This window comes from Capricornis sumatraensis, chromosome 8, assembly GCF_032405125.1.
Source record: "Capricornis sumatraensis isolate serow.1 chromosome 8, serow.2, whole genome shotgun sequence".
NCBI classification, from domain to species: Eukaryota; Metazoa; Chordata; class Mammalia; order Artiodactyla; family Bovidae; genus Capricornis; species Capricornis sumatraensis.
Window position 1 is genome coordinate 3,221,758 of NC_091076.1, and position 17,563 is coordinate 3,239,320.

General features: G+C 60.9%; 1 protein-coding gene across 2 annotated transcripts in view; it reads left to right on the forward strand.

The window, feature by feature from the left end:
* The window catches only part of SHANK2 (SH3 and multiple ankyrin repeat domains 2), a 466,522-nt gene that overhangs the window by 165,629 nt on the left and 283,330 nt on the right, over nucleotides 1-17,563 (forward strand). For both annotated transcript variants that reach the window (XM_068976951.1, XM_068976952.1), the window contains 2 exons: nucleotides 3,380-3,695; nucleotides 14,000-14,169. In XM_068976951.1, coding sequence (XP_068833052.1) covers nucleotides 3,380-3,695; nucleotides 14,000-14,169 — 486 coding nt within the window. The remainder of the gene's footprint in view (nucleotides 1-3,379; nucleotides 3,696-13,999; nucleotides 14,170-17,563) is intronic.

Here is a 17,563-nt window from a genome sequence, read left to right on the forward strand (position 1 = left end):
GGGTGGGAAATGCACGGTGGCAGACTTTGAAAGTGCGTCTGCTTTTCTGCATGCTTTGTGCAATTTGTATTGTGGGAAAGAGACGTATAAATACATGCATGGAAGGCTAAGCTAAGAAAATATCCACCCACTTAGAGTTTGCAGATTGCCTGGAAAAAGGAAACAGTTGGGTGGAATATTAATCATTCTCAGACAGGAAAAGAGGTATTTCTAACCCTTTGCACATTAAAAAATAAAATAAAACAGCAGCATTTCCACGGCGGGTTCCGGTTAGTTGGTTAAGACAGGGAGCTCTCATTTTATGAAACCGGGAGGTTTATGAAGATGTGAGGTTAGAGGAATTAAGGAGATACTTCCCAGCCCAAAGCCAAAAAATAAACATGGAAGACTCTCCAGTTACACCGCACAGGAGATGAACTTAATGTGCGTCTTGGCAATTCAGTGAGGACGTTCATTAGAACGTTCACTGAAACGTCACCTGTGAGAGTCCAGCTGAGTAGCCCACTGGCTCCTTGGGGCAGAACGTATTTGCAGAAGTCCCAGCTCTTTGATCCCTTTCTTCCGAGGGCAGCCGCCGCCCCCCGCCCCCCCCCCCCCCCGAACCTCCTTCCGCCGTGAATTGCTGCCACTGTCTAAAAGACCTCTTCCGCCTGGTTCTCAGGCGCGTACAGAAAAGACAGCCTTTGTCTGAGCACATTTGCTTACACGATGCGCCCAGATTCACCTTCTGGGACTTTGATCTTGGTAACATGTGCTCAGCAAGGGGGTTTCATCTGGGGGCATGGTGTTCTGTTCACGCTGTTCCCTTCTCCCCTAGGCTGTTCTTCCCCTTCTGAGTCTGTCTCAGCTATTGGCAGGGCTCCCCCCAGATTCCATCACTTTCCATCAAGGGCGTTTGTAGCCGCTTATAACCATCAGGAAAATAGAATTGACTCTAAGGTCAGGGAAGCTGGGAGCCTCAGCGTGAATTCACATCATGGAGTGCAAGTGTTTCCTGGTCTGGGGGAGTCCCCTCCGAGCTGGGGTGACCCCTCTCCTCCATCCGCGCAAGCTCTGGCTTGTCCTCGGGTGGGTGCAGGAAGGATGAGGCAGAAAGTCGAGGGGGCTCTGTTGCGAGCATCTGCTCGAGAGGCTGGCTTCCTCTCGGCGCTGTGGTCCTGCAGCTGACGATCTCGGCAGGAAGAGCATGTCTCTCTGAGATCCTGGATCCGCCGTCCTAGTGGGGTCTCCTGTCCCCCTGCCCTTCTGCCGGGCGGGGCTCAGGTCACCCTCAGTCCTTCCAGAAGTCTTCTGGCTGCCGTCTGATGCTGACAGTGGCAGTGACATGGGGGTAGTTTCCCCAGTGACCGGCAAAGACAAACTCGGGACTTTTCCCCAAAATAGACTTTCCCCCAAAAAAGGACTGATTCCCCAGGGGCTGAGCCCTGGACAGGGCAGCCTCTCGGGCCCCGGAGGTGGGGGTCCATGGAGCACGCCTTCCCTGCTCCTTGTCTCCCTCCCGGCCGGGCTGGTGCTGAAGAGCTGCTTTGCTTTGAAGAATTTGGAGTAGATGCGAGTGTTGGTGCTCCTTGCCCTGACAGAAGGGCTCAGAGGAAGCAGGTTGGCATCACTGCTGGAAAGAGCATGACCTCCCCCGTGGGCCACTTCCAAGTTCTCACAACCATACCAGCCAAGGTGTGAATTCCGAGCGTGCGTCCTCGGGAAGCCTCGTGCTGTTTCCCTGCGGCTTCCCCAGGCTGGCTGCGTGTGTCTGCTTTCCCAGGATGGTCCTGCCTCCCAGGGAAGCAGCGAAGGGTGTACTGGGTCGCAGCTGTCTCGGTGGAGCTCTCCCAGCACCACCTCTGTCCCCATTAAGACCAGCCCTCCAGCAGGGGGTTGCCCAGGTTCTGGGTGGGGTGCAGCCATCCTTGGTTTCCATGACGAACTTTTCTGACCTCGGGCAGCCGGAGCGGTGGACCGTGCGGGACTCGGTACTGAACTCGCCTTTCTCCCCTGAGACGCTGGTCTTCCCTGTCCCAGTCAGCCCTCCAGGAGGGCGCGTGTCTTCCTGCCTCTCCTGGCCTCTGTGCTGCTTCCCTGCAGCCCGGAGGCTTTGCATTTCTTTAGCTGCCTGTTCTTGCAAAGGCCGAGCTACCCCGGTGGCTCAGCGGGCAAAGAATCCGCCTGCAGTGCAGGAGACGTAGGAGACATGGGTTCCATCCCCGGGTCGGGAAGGTCCTCTGGCGGAGGGCACGGCAGCCCACTCCAGTATTCTTGCCTGGAAAGTCCCAAGGACAGAGGAGCCTGGCGGGCTACAGTCCACTGGGTCTCAGAGAGTCAGACACGCCTGAGAGACTGAGCGTGCACATACTTGGAAAGGACACTCTGTTTCTGGCTCCAGCCCTCGGAGAAACACGGGGTGCCGACCACGTGGGTTCCACTACGGTTCCAGAACCGTGTCCTCGTTCTGAGCCCCTGGCCGGGCTGATGTCCCAGAGCGAGGGGCTTGCCTCTAGTCTAGAGCTTCACGAGGAGCGTGCTGAGGTGGGTCCACCGCCTCCTGTTCGATGCTTTGCTGCCGGTCCCGGTTTGGTGGGTGGAGAAAGGAGCACACTGGGGTTCAGGCAGACGGCTTCCCACCAGTAGAGCCAGGGAGCCACGTGCATTTGCCCTGCCTGCTGTAACAGCCCCACAGAGGGGGCGGCGCAAACATTCACTGTGCCCAGTCCTGGAGGCTGGAATCCCAGACCCACGTGTGGGCGGGGCTGGTCCTCCTGAGGCCCCCTCCTGGGCATGCAGACACCCCAGGAGGGTGTCCTCATAGGGTCGTCCCTCTGTGTGTCCGTGTCCTGACCTCCTCTTCTTACAAGGACCCCAGTCCTATGGGATTAGGGCCCCCCAGTTGACCCCATTTTACCTTAATCATCTCTTAAAAGACCCAATCTCCAAAGACAGCCACATTCTGAGGTGCTTGGGGTCAGGCCTCCAACATAGGGATCTAGGGGGGTACGATCCAACCCCCAGTGCGGGTTGCGGTGAGGAGGAGGAGCTCCACGGCTGCCTCTGTGTCCGCCGTCCTTGCTGTGAGCTGGGGCAGCCAGTCGTCCACCATCTCCGGGCTGCTGGAGGTGTGGGCACGTGTGGATGGAAGTGGGACCCGAGCCCCTTCCATCTCAAGCGTTGGCTTGAGCCTCTGTGCAAGGGGGACGCTCCCCGCCTCCACCCGTGTCTGCTTCTGTGTCAGGGCGAGCTCTGCACACGCGGGGGCCCTCTGGGGCTCAGCATAGAGCTCGCAGCATCCATGTCCTGGGCAGCTGTGGGGAGGGGGGAGAGGCAGGCACCCCTCCTGGATGACGGTGCCACACACACTCACCCACGTCTCCCGCTCTCTCTGACCCAGTGCCCTTCCGAGAGGCCCCGGCGTACTCCAACCGCAGGAGGCGGCCCCCCAGCACGCTGGCCGCCCCGCGGCTCCTGCTGCGCTCCAACAGCGACAACAACCTCAACGCTGGGGCACCTGACTGGGCTGTCTGCGCGGCCACCTCCCACCTCAGCCTCTCGCCCCAGCTGTTGCAGCAGACGCCCAGCAAGGCCGACGGGGCCGCCAAGACCCTCGGGAGCTATACCCCCGGGCCCCGCAGCCGGTCGCCCTCGCTCAACAGGCTGGGCGGAGCTGGCGAGGATGCCAAGAGGCCCCAGCAGCCCTGGCACATCGGGTAAGGAGCGACCTGGGCTGTGGGGGGTGCGGGAGGGGTGGGAGTCCAGGGGGACCGGGGAGGGGGCACCTCTGTGCACGGGGCCCTGGATTCTGGGCCTCAGGGCGCCACCAGAGGTTGAGCAGGACCCCTGCTTGGTTCCAACCCGGACGATAAGAACACTTGGAAGCCAGAGCTAGCGACTACACCGGGCAGGGTGGGTGCCCCACTGGGCTCGTGGGGCGGGTGCCTGGGGCAGGCTGGGCGCCCCACTGGGCTCGTGGGGCGGGTGCCTGGGGCAGGCTGGGCGCCCCACTGGGCTCGTGGGGCGGGTGCCTGGGGCAGGCTGGGCGCCCCACTGGGCTCGTGGGGCGAGTGCCTGGGGCTGTTTCCTTGCCTTGTGCATCGGCTTCAGGGTCTTAAAAGAGAAGTCTGGTCAGAGAAAGAGCTAAGGGCGCCGGGCCGCTCGGCTGAGAGCTCCTCCAGAGGCCATGTGGGGGGTTCTGTTTGAAGTCGAGTGGATTTACAGCGTTGTGTGAGTTTCTGCCGTACCACAGAGTAACTCAGTTATATACATTCTTTCTCTGTGTTCTTTTCCACTGACGTTTATCCCGAGATTGGGTGTAGGTCCCTGCACTACGCTGCAGGGCCTCGTTGTATCCGTTCTGTATGCAACAGTCTGCTCTGCGAGCCCCAGGTTCCCCTCCACCACCGCCCCCCCCCCCCCCGCCCCTGGCAACCACAAGTCTGTGTGTCTGAGTCTGTTTCTGAGTCACAGGTAGGCTCACTGGTGCCATATTTTAGAGTCCACATGTCAGTGACGTCTTACGACTGTGGTCTCGTCTGACTGACTCCGCTCACTGTGATCGTCTTTAGGCCCATCTGTGTTGCTGCAGTGCAGAATCCACCTGCCATGCAGGAGACCTGGGTTCGATTCCTGGGTCGGGAAGATCCCCTGGAGAAGGGAAAGGCTACCCACTCCAGTATTCTGGCCTGGAGAGTTCCATGGGCTATACACGTGCCAAGAGTCGGACACGACTGAGCGACTTAAAAAAAACAACTGTTGCTGCAGATGGCGTTATTTCGTTCTTTTTTATGACCGAGTAGTGTGTCGATGTATGTGTGCACCGCATCCTCTTTGTCTGTCCCTTTGTCGCTGGACACTTGGGTTTCTCCACGGACTAGGCTTCATCGTGCGTGGTCCTGAGCCTGAGAGAGCGCTCGCATTCGTGGCCACGAGGAGCCCTGGCGGAGCTGAGGGTGTGACAAGCCCCAGCCGGGGCAATAACAGCCCTGCCTGCTGCTGTTCTGTCTGCCCACAAGGCAGGGGTAGGGACGGGGGGTGCGTCTCAGCAGACTCTGAAGCAGCCGGGGCTGGTAACCCCATTCTTGTCCCCTTTCTAGATGGGGAGATAAGGCCAGCAAAGGCCAGACGCAGCATGAGCCCCCAGGCATCTCTCTGGGGCTCTGGACTCTCCCTGCTCCGTCTCCCGCACCAGCAGGAGGCTGCAGTCCCACCTGGAGCTCCAGCTCCCAGGCACACCCGCACCCTCCTCGCATGGCCTCCGGCGTTTGTCTGTCCAGGCTGAGACTTCCTGGAGGTGGACTCCTGACTGGGGCCTCAGTGCTAGTCGGAGCAAGCAAGCAACGCTGTCTCTGACCTATCACCCCTCCACCTGCAGTCTTGCGTGGACCCACATTGCTGCTCCACGCACCTTGGCTCACCCCATCATCCTCCATGGAAGACCCTGCATCCCCATTTCCCAGATGAGAGCACTGAGGCGAGGTCCTGGAGCCAGCGCGGGTCGTGGGGGTTTGTCCTTGAGCTCTGCCCTCACCCTCGGCGGTCCCAGGAGAGCCGGCACACTGTGTGTTTGGCCTGGCTCGGCGTGTCTGCTGAGGGGCGAGTGCCCTCTTTGGTCCAGCTGTCTGCCCGGTGACCCGGTTCCCCGTCCCGCTGCACACCGTTGAGTTGGGCTTGCCTAGCCTGGAGAAGGAAATGGCAACCCACTCCAGAGTTCTTGCCTGGAGAATCCCAGGGACGGGGGAGCCTGACGGGCTGCTGTCTATGGGGTCGCACAGAGTCGGACACGACTGAAGTGACTTAGGAGCAGCAGCCTGCCTGCGGTGCCCCTAGCCAGCCGGGGTCCTTCCTGATGCCACACCGCCAGCTCCGATCAGGGATGTTGGGGAGGGGGACCAGGAGTCTGGGTGGAGGGGTCAGTGTCCCAGGGTGTCCTGGGGGAAGGCCAATTGCTGTGACTGGGAGCAGCAGGCCAGCTGTCCGGGCTGCGGCTGTGCGGGTGCGGGGAGAGCCTGCCCGTGGAGACCCCAGTTTCCTGGCCCCTCGGCGGGGTCACAGCCTGCCTCCTCGGTGCCAGCGCCCCCCAGGCACACCTGGCGCTGGGGCCCATGCGCACCTCCCCCCGCAGTCTCATTCTCAGACCCGGGAGCCCTCCTGGCTCTGGTCTAGATTCTCGCTCCGAGTCACCCCAGGGAGAAGCACCAGGTGCCAGGAGCCGCTTAAAGCTGAATTAAAGGGTTCCCCAGAGGCCTCAAATTCTACTTCACACAGTTAGCTGGAATTATGGCTGTGATTTTAAAGAGAGTGGGTCCCCTTCCTCCAGGACGAAATCTAATAAGATCTTGAAGGCAGGGTGGCTGAGGACTTGCAAAAGCTGCAGAGAAAATACGGCCGTGGAGAGAGGCCAGCATTGCGTGCTGCAGCGCCCGTCCGGTTGTCCCTGGCGTCCCTGTGTGAGGTGTGCGTGCGTGTCTGTGCATTTGCGCTCGTGTGCGTCAGCGTGTGCGCACTGGTGTGTCTGTGTGTGTGTGCCACTGTATGCGTGTGTTTGGGTGCCTGCATTTTTGTGTTTGTATCTGGACGCATGTGTGTTTGTGTGTGTGCATTTTCCCGTACTGTCTATGTCCGAGTATGTGCGTGTGTGTGTGTGAGGTGTGCGTCTCTGGGTGAGCCTTGTGCATGCCTGTGTGTGTTGGGTGTGATGGTGCACATGTTTGCATGGACTTGTGTGTCCGTGTGTGTGTTTGTGTCTGGGCGTGCATGCGTGTCTGTGTGTGTGCGTGTGTGACGGTCACAGCCCCAGCCTGTCCTGAGTGCCCCTGCGGGGCTTTCTGAGCACGCGCCCTGGACTCCTCCTGGCCCCTTACTTACACCTGGTGCCTCGTCTTCGGCAACTGTGAAATGAGCGCCATAACGCAGCGGCTCCCTGGCTGCTCCCAAGACCGAACATGTGACTGCACGGCGGTCCTCGCATGTAACAAGCCCGCAGTCCACAGTGGCCTGGAGCCGCAGCTCAGCTCTGTGTCCTCCTGGGGGCGGGGCGCCTGGCCCGGCGGTTCCTGTCACCCCGGCTGTGGTTGCCCCAGGAGAGAGAGGCTGTTGGGATGCGGGGCTCTCAGCGCTGACACCGCTGGCTACCCATCCCTGTCCGGGGGCTGTGGTCCTGGCCCAGCCAGCCCCGCCCTCCCCGCCGATTCCCGTCCTTCCCTCCCCAGCCGTCAGGGCCTGCCTGGCCCCTGTCCATCTGCTCAGGACCGTTCACTCATCCATGACAGCCGCTGCGTCCTGACAGGAGCCTGCAGGGGCCCTGCCCCCAAGACCCCACCCTGTGCTAGTGGGAACTTGCCAGGAGCCCGGCTCCTGGGGCTGCGAGGATAATGGTGGCATTTGAGCCGCGTGCAAGCTATCTGCTTCCACACCCGTGCTCAGATGTGAAAGTGGCCACACACGCCGCCCCAGTGATGGAAGGCCTATGCGCGGGCACCACGGTGCAGCCCTGGGGGCTCGAGGGGGTGGCGGCTCAGAGCCCAGCGCTTTCCCAGAACAGACGGGGCCTCTGGAGGGAGGACTCGGCTCCCAGCCTCGGGGTGGCCCAGGCAGCCCCAGAGTGCTTTCTGGCTCTCGAAGACCCTGGAGGTGGGCTGGGGGCACTCTCCGGTCGTGGCGAGGAGAGCCCCAGGCCCACACAGACCCCTCTGTCCCAAGATCGTGCCTCAGTGGGTGGCCACCAAACTGCTGGTCATGTCCAGCTCTGACTCCTTCCTGCTGTGTGACTTTAGGCTAGTTGCTTGTCCGTTCTGTGCCTTTGTCTTCTTGTATGGCCAGAGGGTCTAATGGGTTTGTGACGAGGGTGAAGCTGAGTGTAGCAGCTGCCGCGTGCTAGGATGTGGCTCTCACTAAGTTACCCAGGAGTGCTGGCTACTTAGTGTCATCGTTGCCAAGGACATCTTGAAAGACCCTCAGCTGCTGTGGGGCGGGCACAGGAAGGTCGTCCTGGTGACGGCCGTGGTTTGGGCTAAGAGGAAGCGGAGAGCAGAAGGTCAGTCGAGTCCTAGTGTCCCAAGCACCTGGGGGGTCCCCTCTGGCCCCCCCCTCACCATGCCTTCTCCTTGCTCTCTCGCTGCCCACGAGAAGGCTGGCCACTCAGCGCCCCTGCAGGTGTAGCCCTTGGTGCCCACTTGAGGCCCTGGAAGCCTCAGCCAGGTGTGTGACAGGGACCTCTGTGTGGCCAGAACCAGCTTCGGGCCCAGCCTCAGGTGCAGACGGCCTCCCCCACCGTCTCCTCACCCATCCCTGGGCCCCTGTGGCTCTGACTGAGCCTCCCGGGCTGGGTCGGCCTCCTCCGGGAGCCACCCTTGAGAGCCAGCGGACCCTAGTGCCAAGCAGGAAAGGGAGGAGCTGTCCAGAGCGGAGGGGAGCCCGTGTACCCGCCACCCTGGCCAGCGTCCTGCCTCACCTGGAGGCTCTGCGTGCACCTGCCGAGACGCCGTCTAGCGGTGCTCACTGGCATGGCCAGTCCAGGTCCCTGAGAACCAGCCTGAGAAGGGGCTTTGCCGGGTGGCTCCATCATCGCCCACCCCCTGAGTGTGGAGAGGAGTAGGACCCCTCCTGGCTGCCCTGTTCTCAGAGCAGCTCTTAATACATTTTTGCAAAGCCCGGGCCCTGGTCCTGAGGGCCGCCCTGGCCTCACCGGCCCCGGGGAGCGTGCGGGCCGCTCTCCCGTCAAAGGAGCCATTCCCAGGTGGGTTTCGCTCAGCAGAGAGGAAGCCTGCTGCGTGCAGGCGGGGAGGTTCACTGGCCTGGGCTCCCGCCCATGGGGAGACAGCGGCCCCTGCCGGCCTCACAGGTGGGCAGAGCTGGCAAGGCTCCTGCCGCCAGACAGACCCCGGCAGGGGCTTGGCCAAGTCCGCCTCGCGCCTTACTCTCGTTTCCTTCCCTGAGTCGGGCTGTGCGGGCCGAGCTGGGGTTCCCGGAGGTTTCGGGGTGGCAGGACCCTGCCCCGCACACCCCTTCCAGGGGCTGTTCCCCTGCTGGGCAGGTTGAGGGGTGAAGGGCACCCTGGGGTCCCTCTGGATTGCATCTCTGTTCACCTGCAGGCACCCTTGCCCCGTTCCTGGGGACACGGGCACCGGAGGGCAGAGCTGTGCTCCTCCAGGGCGCGGGGGCCTGGGCTCCTCGGTGAGAGCCACGGGGTGCTCCCTCCCTCAGCCACGCAGACCCAGAAAGAGGGTGAGGGTGAGCCGGGCTGTCCCTTGCCCCCTCGCTGTGCTACCTGACCCAGGCTGCTAGGGGCATGTCACCCGCACATCAGGAGCAGGGGGTCCACGAGGCGCTGGCCCCCTGGCATGGAAGCGGGACCAGGGGAAGGGTCGCTCAGGGGAGCGGGTGCCTCCCGCCTGCTGGGGAATTGGGTACGGGTGCCACGCGGGCTGCCCTCACCTGTCACTTGGCTCCCCCGCACGGCTGACACTCAGGGTTTGCTCTCACCTGGGGGCATGAACGCACAGGAAGGCTGGCCTCGGGTGCAGCAGTGGATGCCCGAGAGACAAGTCAGCCCCAGAGCTGTCGTCAAAGATGGGGAGCCCCTAACAGAGTCCCTGGGAGTCAGAGCTCATGCAGGTCACCCCTCCTGGGGTGAGGGGGGCTGCCCCCTAGGGTAGAGAAAGGGGCCAGCCAGGCATCGGGGAGAGGCAGGGTGTCCCGGGTGGCCAGAGCAGACCTGGGGAAGTTTTCAGGGAAGAGGTGCCTTCCAGGCTGCCCCATCCCACGGGGGCTCTGTGCCTGCCCCCTGCTTCCTGGGGCCAGGGTGGCCTTGGAGGTGCAAGCAGGCAGCCCCCCAGTGCTGGTGGCTGGGGGGCCCCTGGGGTGTCAGGCAGTAGCCCCTGCTTCTCTGGAGTCCATGAAAGCCCCCGATGTGCACTCGTGCCCTAGGTCTCGGTGCCCCGGCCAGCAGGATGGGGCGTCCAGTCGTTGTCCATCCCCACTGCACTCCTCAGGACCGCGTGGGGCTCAGGACCACGTGGGGAGGCTGTGGAGCGTGGGGTATGGGCCCCAGTGCCACCCCAGAAGCCCAGAAGGGGCCACGGTGCCCGGGGCCACATGCGGGCCAAGGGCTCCGGTGCTTCTTCCCGGCATGAAGGTGGAGAGGGAGACGATGCTGATGGTACAAGGGGCGGTGTGAGGTCTGAGATTTTACGCTTCAGACACACTGTCAGCAGGGCCAGGGCCTTGTGCTGGAAGCCACTCTCTGCCAGAGCCTCCCACAGGTACCCTCTTGTCCACCCATCCGGTATGAGCCTGGAACCTGGGAGACACCCCGATTTCTAGTTCATTGCAGCACAGAGCAGGGAGCCTGCAGGCAGCCCAGGGCTGCGGTCAGCGAGCCAGGATGTGAGGTCAGGTCTGTATCTCTGTGCCTCAGGGATTATTTATGGAGCCTCTGTTTTTTCACCTGTGAAATGGGGCTTCGCAAGGCTCAGATTAACCTGGCGTGGGAAGATGCTTCAGCATCTGTGTGGGACCACACATCACTGCTGGTACCTAGAACCATGGACGCACGCTGATCTTCAAGGACCAATTTCTTCCTGTTCTTAAGCAAAGGTTTCCTGGGCTTGAACCAATGCTCCCAGGCTAGAGCTGTCTTTGCTTTGACTTCTCTGCCCAGTGACACACACTCTGGAGCCGGCTGAAACCAGCTGGCTGAAACTCGCATCTTGTCACCCGCTTCTTAGCTGAAGCAGAGTGGTAATGGCGCGAGTGTTCACATGCGTGAACCTGTGCAGAGCGGCTCCTGCTGACTCACTCTCGGGTCTCACCAGATCATCCTGTCTTATCAGATGGGGAAACTGAGACTTCCGGAGGTTAACTGACTTGTTCAGAACCTGATAGTGAGGAATCAGCTGGGCCTTTGGCAGGGTTCTTTAGAAATTTGGAAGGAAGAGTGGATAGGTGGTATAAGAAGGATGGAGGATGCTAGGTGAGTGGATGGATGGGTGGACGCATGGTTGGTGGATGGGTGGATAGGTGGGTGGATGGATGATGAGATGGATAGCTGGACGGATGTGTGGAGAGATGAATGGATGGATAGGTGCCTGGATGATTGGATGCCTGCTGGATAGTTGGGCGCGTGATGGATGGGGTGGGTGGATGGATGGATGGGTGAGTGGATGGATGATGGATGGATGGGTGGATGGACGGTCAGATGCAAAGGAGATAACTGCTATGGAAGCTGCAGTGACAGAGCGGGTGGGGGCTGGGGAGGCGGGCTCCATCTGTGTTCCGTCACGGACGGATCCTCCCCGGAGCCCCATGCAGCAGACCCCACTAGGCCATCGCTCAGCGCCCAGGGCAGCTGCATCAGGGGAGATTCGTGCACTACTTTTGGAGGCTGGGCGAGGAGGGCCTCTGAGCCTGGTGTGGGGTGTCCTCCAAGAGCCCCCACCGTCTGCTGACCCCAAGCGTCTTCCAAACCCCTTGGATCTAGGTGGAGCAGCTCCAGGAGGCACTTCCTGAGGAATTGAGTCCCATTGGTTCCCAGGACTTGGTTACCATCCTCCCTGCTGGGAGCTGGAGCGGAGAGCCTGGTGATGCTCAGCCGCTCATAGTGAAGGTGCTGTCTCCCACCTCCGCTCCCAGCCCTGAGTCAGGCTGAGTTGAGGCAGGTTAATGGATGGATCCACATCCCAGTGGGCAGGCAGGTGGGCCGTCCTCTCCAGAGGTCTGGCTTTTCCCAGGTTCTTTCCCACCGCAGGCAGGGGGCCTAGCTTGTCCTTCCTCCCAGTGAGTCAGCCATCCTGCCAGCTGTCACCTCTGAACCAGAGGTGGTCACACAACCTGGCCCTTGCAGGCGTCACTGCTCTGGGCTCCAGGGTGTTTGGGGTCAGTGATGTCCGTGAGGAGGGAGCCTCCGAGCCTCCAGGTGGATCTTCGCATCTATGGGTCGACCTGTTCCTGGCGGAGGGGGAGGAAGTGAGGGGGTGCAGGGCAGCCGCCTGGCACTTCCTGGTGCGATGTTCACAGGCATCTCTTTCCAGGATGCTGTGACCTCTGTCTGTGGCTTCAGCTTGGTCAGAGAAACCTGGAGTGGGGGTCAGGCAGCGGCGGGGGCACCCCTGGGGACAGAGGGCATGCGGACATGGGGCTGCGGCTTGTCACCACTCTGTCCTGAGCCCAGGTGAGCCCGGGAAAGCTCACGTGCCTGCCGTCTGCTCCCGTGTTCTGGGGAGAGCTCTGGGCTTTGGGGTCAGGCTGGCAGAGCTGGCGGTCAGTCCTCCTCGCCTGATGAGCATAGAGTATGGTGTCAAGTGAGCACGTCACGTGTGTAGACACGGGCTCCTCCCGTGCCTAGCTCTCACAGTCATGACCTTGAGCGAAAATCTAAGAAGCGCAACGAGATACAGCACTGTCACGCTTCCATGAATTCTTGCAAGCGAAAAGCAACCCATGTTATTTATCAGTAATGGCGATGTGGGTAAAGCGAAGCCCGAAAGGAATCGGGGGGTTCACATTAAGTCTCCAAAGTGAGTGGTCCCGTCGTATTCTAGAAGCTTCCCTGCAAGCCTGTTTCACACTTGCAGAAAGCTCAAGGTTCCGTCTGGGGCCTCCCAGGCCACGGTGTGTGTCATCTGATCGAAGGAGTGCGGATCCCACCCTTCATGGTGATGAGTTTGTGACATGGGTTGGCCCCTCCCGAGACTCAGATGTGGCTCCCCGAAGTGGGACTCTGCCCTCAGGGTTATTAATCCTTCCCGTCACAGGCGGGGTGCCCTCCTGGGAGATACCAGCCAGACGTGCACGCTTTTCCAGGAAGCTTTGTGGCATCCTCTGTAAGTGCCTGCCCAGACTCATCCACGTGCGTGTGGCTCTTCTAAAGACCGCCCTCCCCCCGGAGGAGAGCTCAGTGTGACTCCTCAAGGTCACCCCTGACGAGCACGTGCTCTCCTCCCCTCCCAGCAGTCAGCCCTGGTCACCCGTCTCAAAGTCGGGGATGTCGTTACGGAAACCACTTTGCACATTTCTCTGGGAGCTTGCGCTTCTCTCTCGCTCACTGTCTCTCTGTCTCTCCCTCCGTTCCACCACTGGGCCCAGTGAAGTTAGGCATCCACTCTCAGCGTCCGGCCTGGAAGTTACTCTGGAAACACACACTCTTTGTGAAATACTCACATGAAACAGGAACGTATTCAAGTCCCACTTGTGAAATGTCCCCGGGGCAGCCGGGCTGGGCCGCCTGCCCCGCGACGGTGGAACCTTGTGCCAGCGGGTTCTGGGTGATGCCTCCCCCGGCGTGGCTGGCACCTACTGTGAGATGGGTCAGACAGCAGACACCCAGGGCCTGCCGCAGTTGCCGCTCCACTGGAGTCTCTGTACTGAAAAATGCATGTAAAACTTACCACCGGAAGCATTTTCAGGTGTGCAGTTCAGCAACGTTAAGTACATCCACATTGTCGTGGACCCGTCCTCTCCGAAACCCCGTCCCCATGGAAGGCTCACTTCCCAGCCCATCCCCCGCCCCATCCTGTTTCTGGATCTGACCACACGGGGTGCCTGTCGTGGTGGAATCAGGCGTTACCTGTCCTTCTGTGACTGGCTTCCCTTAAGCAGCGGAATGTCCTCAGGTTCCATTCATGTTGACGCCTGTGGCAGAATCTCCCTTTTTTAAGTCTGAACAATATTCCACCGTATGGATGGACCACATTTTGGGCATCGGTTCGTCCATCAGTGGACACTGGGTCATCTTTTGAGAATCGTGCTGCTGTGCATGTGGGTGTGCAGATATCTGCCTGAGACCCTGCTTTCGCTCCTTGGGTGCCTTCCCGGAGGTGGGATTGCTGGAACTATCTGCGTCTTTTAACCACAAATGCGTCTTCACGGCTCCAGCCCTGTCTAGAACCCGGAGCTCCGCTGTGACTGCACGGGGCTGGACGCTTGTCCTGAACGGACAGGCCACGGGTCTGCAGCTCCCCTGCTGCGTCTCAGGCTGTGACCCCCGCCCTCTCTCTCTGTCTCCCCTTCCCTGCCGCAGCCCAGCTTTCCCGCCAGGAGCCAACAAGGACGCGCTGTCCGCCTTTGAGTACCCGGGGCCCAGACGGAAGCTGTACAGCGCGGTGCCTGGGAGGCTCTTCGTCGTCGTCAAGCCATACCAACCCCAGGTCGATGGCGAGATCCCCCTGCACCGTGGCGACAGGGTCAAAGGTCAGTGTCCACTCTGCTTCAGGGGTGGGATCAGGCCGGGGTGCCTTGGCCTCAGCTGACCTCCAGGGCATTGCTTCCGTGGGAGCCCCTGTGGAGACATGGGGTCCTGGGAGGGTGGAACGGGGATTCGAGTGGTCCTTACAGTGTGACCTCAGCGACCTGATGCCCATCAGGAGGGTCAGCTCATGCCCATCTGGCATGGGAGTCCACTGCAGAGATGGCAGGGGAGGGGCAGGGGAGGCATCGATGGGCAGCTCCTTTCCACTCCCCGGGCTTCAGGAGTGGGTGGTGTGGAGATCGGGCCGAGCGCAGAACGGGTTCAGACACATCTTGGGGCTCTGGGAGGGGCGTCAGGAGACTGGTTCAGCCTGGGGGCCTGCGGCATTCCACCGGGTGAGACGGAAGGATGCCCAAAGCAGAATCCTGGGAAATGGAGGTGAAAAGCCTCATGTGTGCCAAGTTAGACTCTGTTCCCAGGGTCCTGGGGAGTCAGCGATGGTTTTCCAGGGAGAGGAGGTGTGTGAGGCCCTTAGGGAGATGGGTGTAGTACAGGCGCGTGCGGGAGGCTGGCAGTGGCGGTCGTGGAGCTCTGCTCTCCTGGAGGCCACAGGACGGGGTGTGGGGGGTGCAGGTGTGGGCCACGTGAGGGTGGCTGCGCTTACTGCGGGAGCAGGAAAGGGCGCACCCCACCCTACCCGGTTGCTGGAGGACAGGCTTCCAGAAGGCGCGTGGCAGGCAGCAGAGTGTGCCCCTTGCGGGCTCAGTCGGTCAAGTTCAACCCAACTGGCCTTGACCAGGCGGTGACCTGCTTCCTCCTCCACCCGGTGCAGTAATCTGGCCAACATCACCTGGAGGACAGCTGGAGCCCCGTTCTCCCCCTCAGCTCCTTCTGCTGGTCCAGATGCATGCAAACTTGACCATCTGGTGGCGTCAGCCAGTCCCAGGGGCTCTGTTTAGTTCATTCCCATCATTTTTTTTTAACCTCAGGTCATTTCTGTTGGTCTGTTTTCAAGTTCACTTGCTCTTTGCTTCGAAACGTCCTCTTCTCTGTTAAGTCCATCTGGTGAATTTTTCAATTTCAGAAATAACATGTTTAAACTCTAGGGTTTCCATGTGTATTTTTTTTTTATAGTTTCTGTCTATCTGCTAAGCCTTCCTGTTGCTCTATTGAGATTTTCACTCCTTTGGAAGCACGTGGTGGTTAACCCACCCAGCGTGGGTGGGTGTCATCGTCCCTCTGAAATCCCCATCTGCCGTCTCTCCGTGAGGGTCAGGTCAGGCTCACCGGCTTTTCTCTTCTCCGGGCCACAGGCCCCAGCCTCTAGGGCCTTTGTGTCCGGTAATCTTCTGTTGCGTTCTGGGCATCAGGGTGTTAAGTTGTGGCGATGGTGGCTTCAGTTCCTTCTCCTTCTTTCGTTTTGGAGGGTTGCCTGGGTGACAGCTCAGGTCCCCAACTTGAGCTGAGCTGCTCTGCATCTGTTCAGAGATGTGGGGGTGCTGAGCTTGCCAGGCCCTCTCTGGCTCTTTCCCTTGTGGGGACACCTCCACTCGTTTCCAGCTGGCTGCTTTCCTGGCTTCCTCATTCTGGTTCAGCAGCCGACTCAGAACGCGGGTTTCTCCTCACGTGCCCCCTGACAGCCCTGCCCTGGGGACCACCCTGAGTCCCCACAAGACGTGCAGAAGGGGCTTCTTTGTCTAGCTCCCCTCCCCTTTCTCCTCAGCGAGCATACTTCCCAACCAGGCCCATCTACTTCTATCCACGTTCTGTGGCAAAGAACCTGCCTGCCAGTGCAGGAGACGTAAGACACGGGGTTCGATCCCTGGGTCAGGAAGACCCCCTGGAGGAGGAAATGGCAGCCCACTCCAGCATTCTTGCCTGGAGAACCCCTGCACGGAGGAGCCTGGTAGGCTACAGTCCACGGGGTTGCAAAGAGCCGTACACAGCTGAGCGCACACGCACACACACACACACACACACACACACACACACAGGGTTTATGGCTGCCTCCGAGGGTGGGGTCCAGGGGCCCCTTTGAGCGTTGGAAGTCCCTGATTGTCTCTACATAGTTTAACACAATATTTTTGCTAACTTTTAAAGTATACGCATTTAAATTACACGACCTGCAGTGTGAAATTTTAATACCAGAGCCCATTGTGGGGAAGACTCTTTTTTCCCCCTGCATGTGGACTAATTTTCAGTTGACCCCACGACAGCCCCCCATTTGGCCAGCTCACCACCCGCCCACAGGGCACAGCCTTTGCTGACTGGTTGACTGGCACCCAAGGAGGTGTGTGCCTGCGGCTTCGTGCCGAGTGCAGACAGAAGGCGGCTAAAAAGCCCTTGCTGAGCACGTGGCCATCCCTGGACAAGAGCCTCCTGATGCGGCGGTGTTAGTTCAGAAAGCTGTTACTGCCCGGGGAGGCGGGGTTGGGGGGGCAGCGTCTCTCTCACTGCCCCCAACTTGCAGGCTGAGGGAGGGGCGGGTGTGGAAAGTGCCCGGGAACTCCCTTCCCAGCAGAGCTGGCGGGCCACGGGGCACCGGGAGCCGGAGACGCCCAGGTCCCGCAGGCCCTCCTGCAGCTCTCAAGGAGGGTCCACATGCTGCGGCCGTGACCCCCCCACCCCGCCCTCCTCCCAGGCGGAAGGCAGGCAGCGATCCCTGGCCAGGAGAGCCACCCCGAGGGGCAGCCACTGTTCCGAGGAAGCTGGGAAGGTCAGGCCGCCGGGGCTCACTGCGCTGAGCAGCTGTTGCCTGCTGACCCTTGGGCGGCGGCGATGCTAAAAATAACCACATCTCTTCCTGGAGGGGTGACCCCTGAATCTGCAGTCAGCTGCCTGGGGGGCGGGGGTCTGGTGGCTCGTGTGAAGGTGAAGCGGGGCCGATTGGTTTGCTCTATCTGCGTGCACCCCCTCAGCCGGGGTCCCCAGATACGGAGCACTGGGTCTCCTGGCCCCGCCCTGCTCTGAAGCCAGCTAGCCCGCAGCCCTGGGCTTTTACCCCCCATGGGTCCGTCCATCCCCCTCGCTGTCCCCTCAGGCCCGGGAGGGCGACCTGCAGCAAGCTGGCCTGGGAAGGGCCTGGAGAGCCTTCCAAGTGGCCCAGGGGTCACTCACTTCGTGTCTGGGGGCTGCGTGTCCTTGGCCCCGTGTCGGAGGTGATAACAGAAGAATACAGGTGGAGACTCGTTGGCGCCTGCTGTTCATCAGGCTCACCGCTGGTACAGCTCACGTTCTCCATGCAAACCTCCCAGCAGCTGCCGGCCGCAGGCGTCGGGTCCCACCATGTGAGCAGCACAGGCCCCTCTAACAACAGTCCCCAGACCGGGCCGACTAAGCCTCGGGATTCACCGTCTCTGGTTCCGGGGTCCGGGTGGCAGGTGGGTGGGCCCTGGA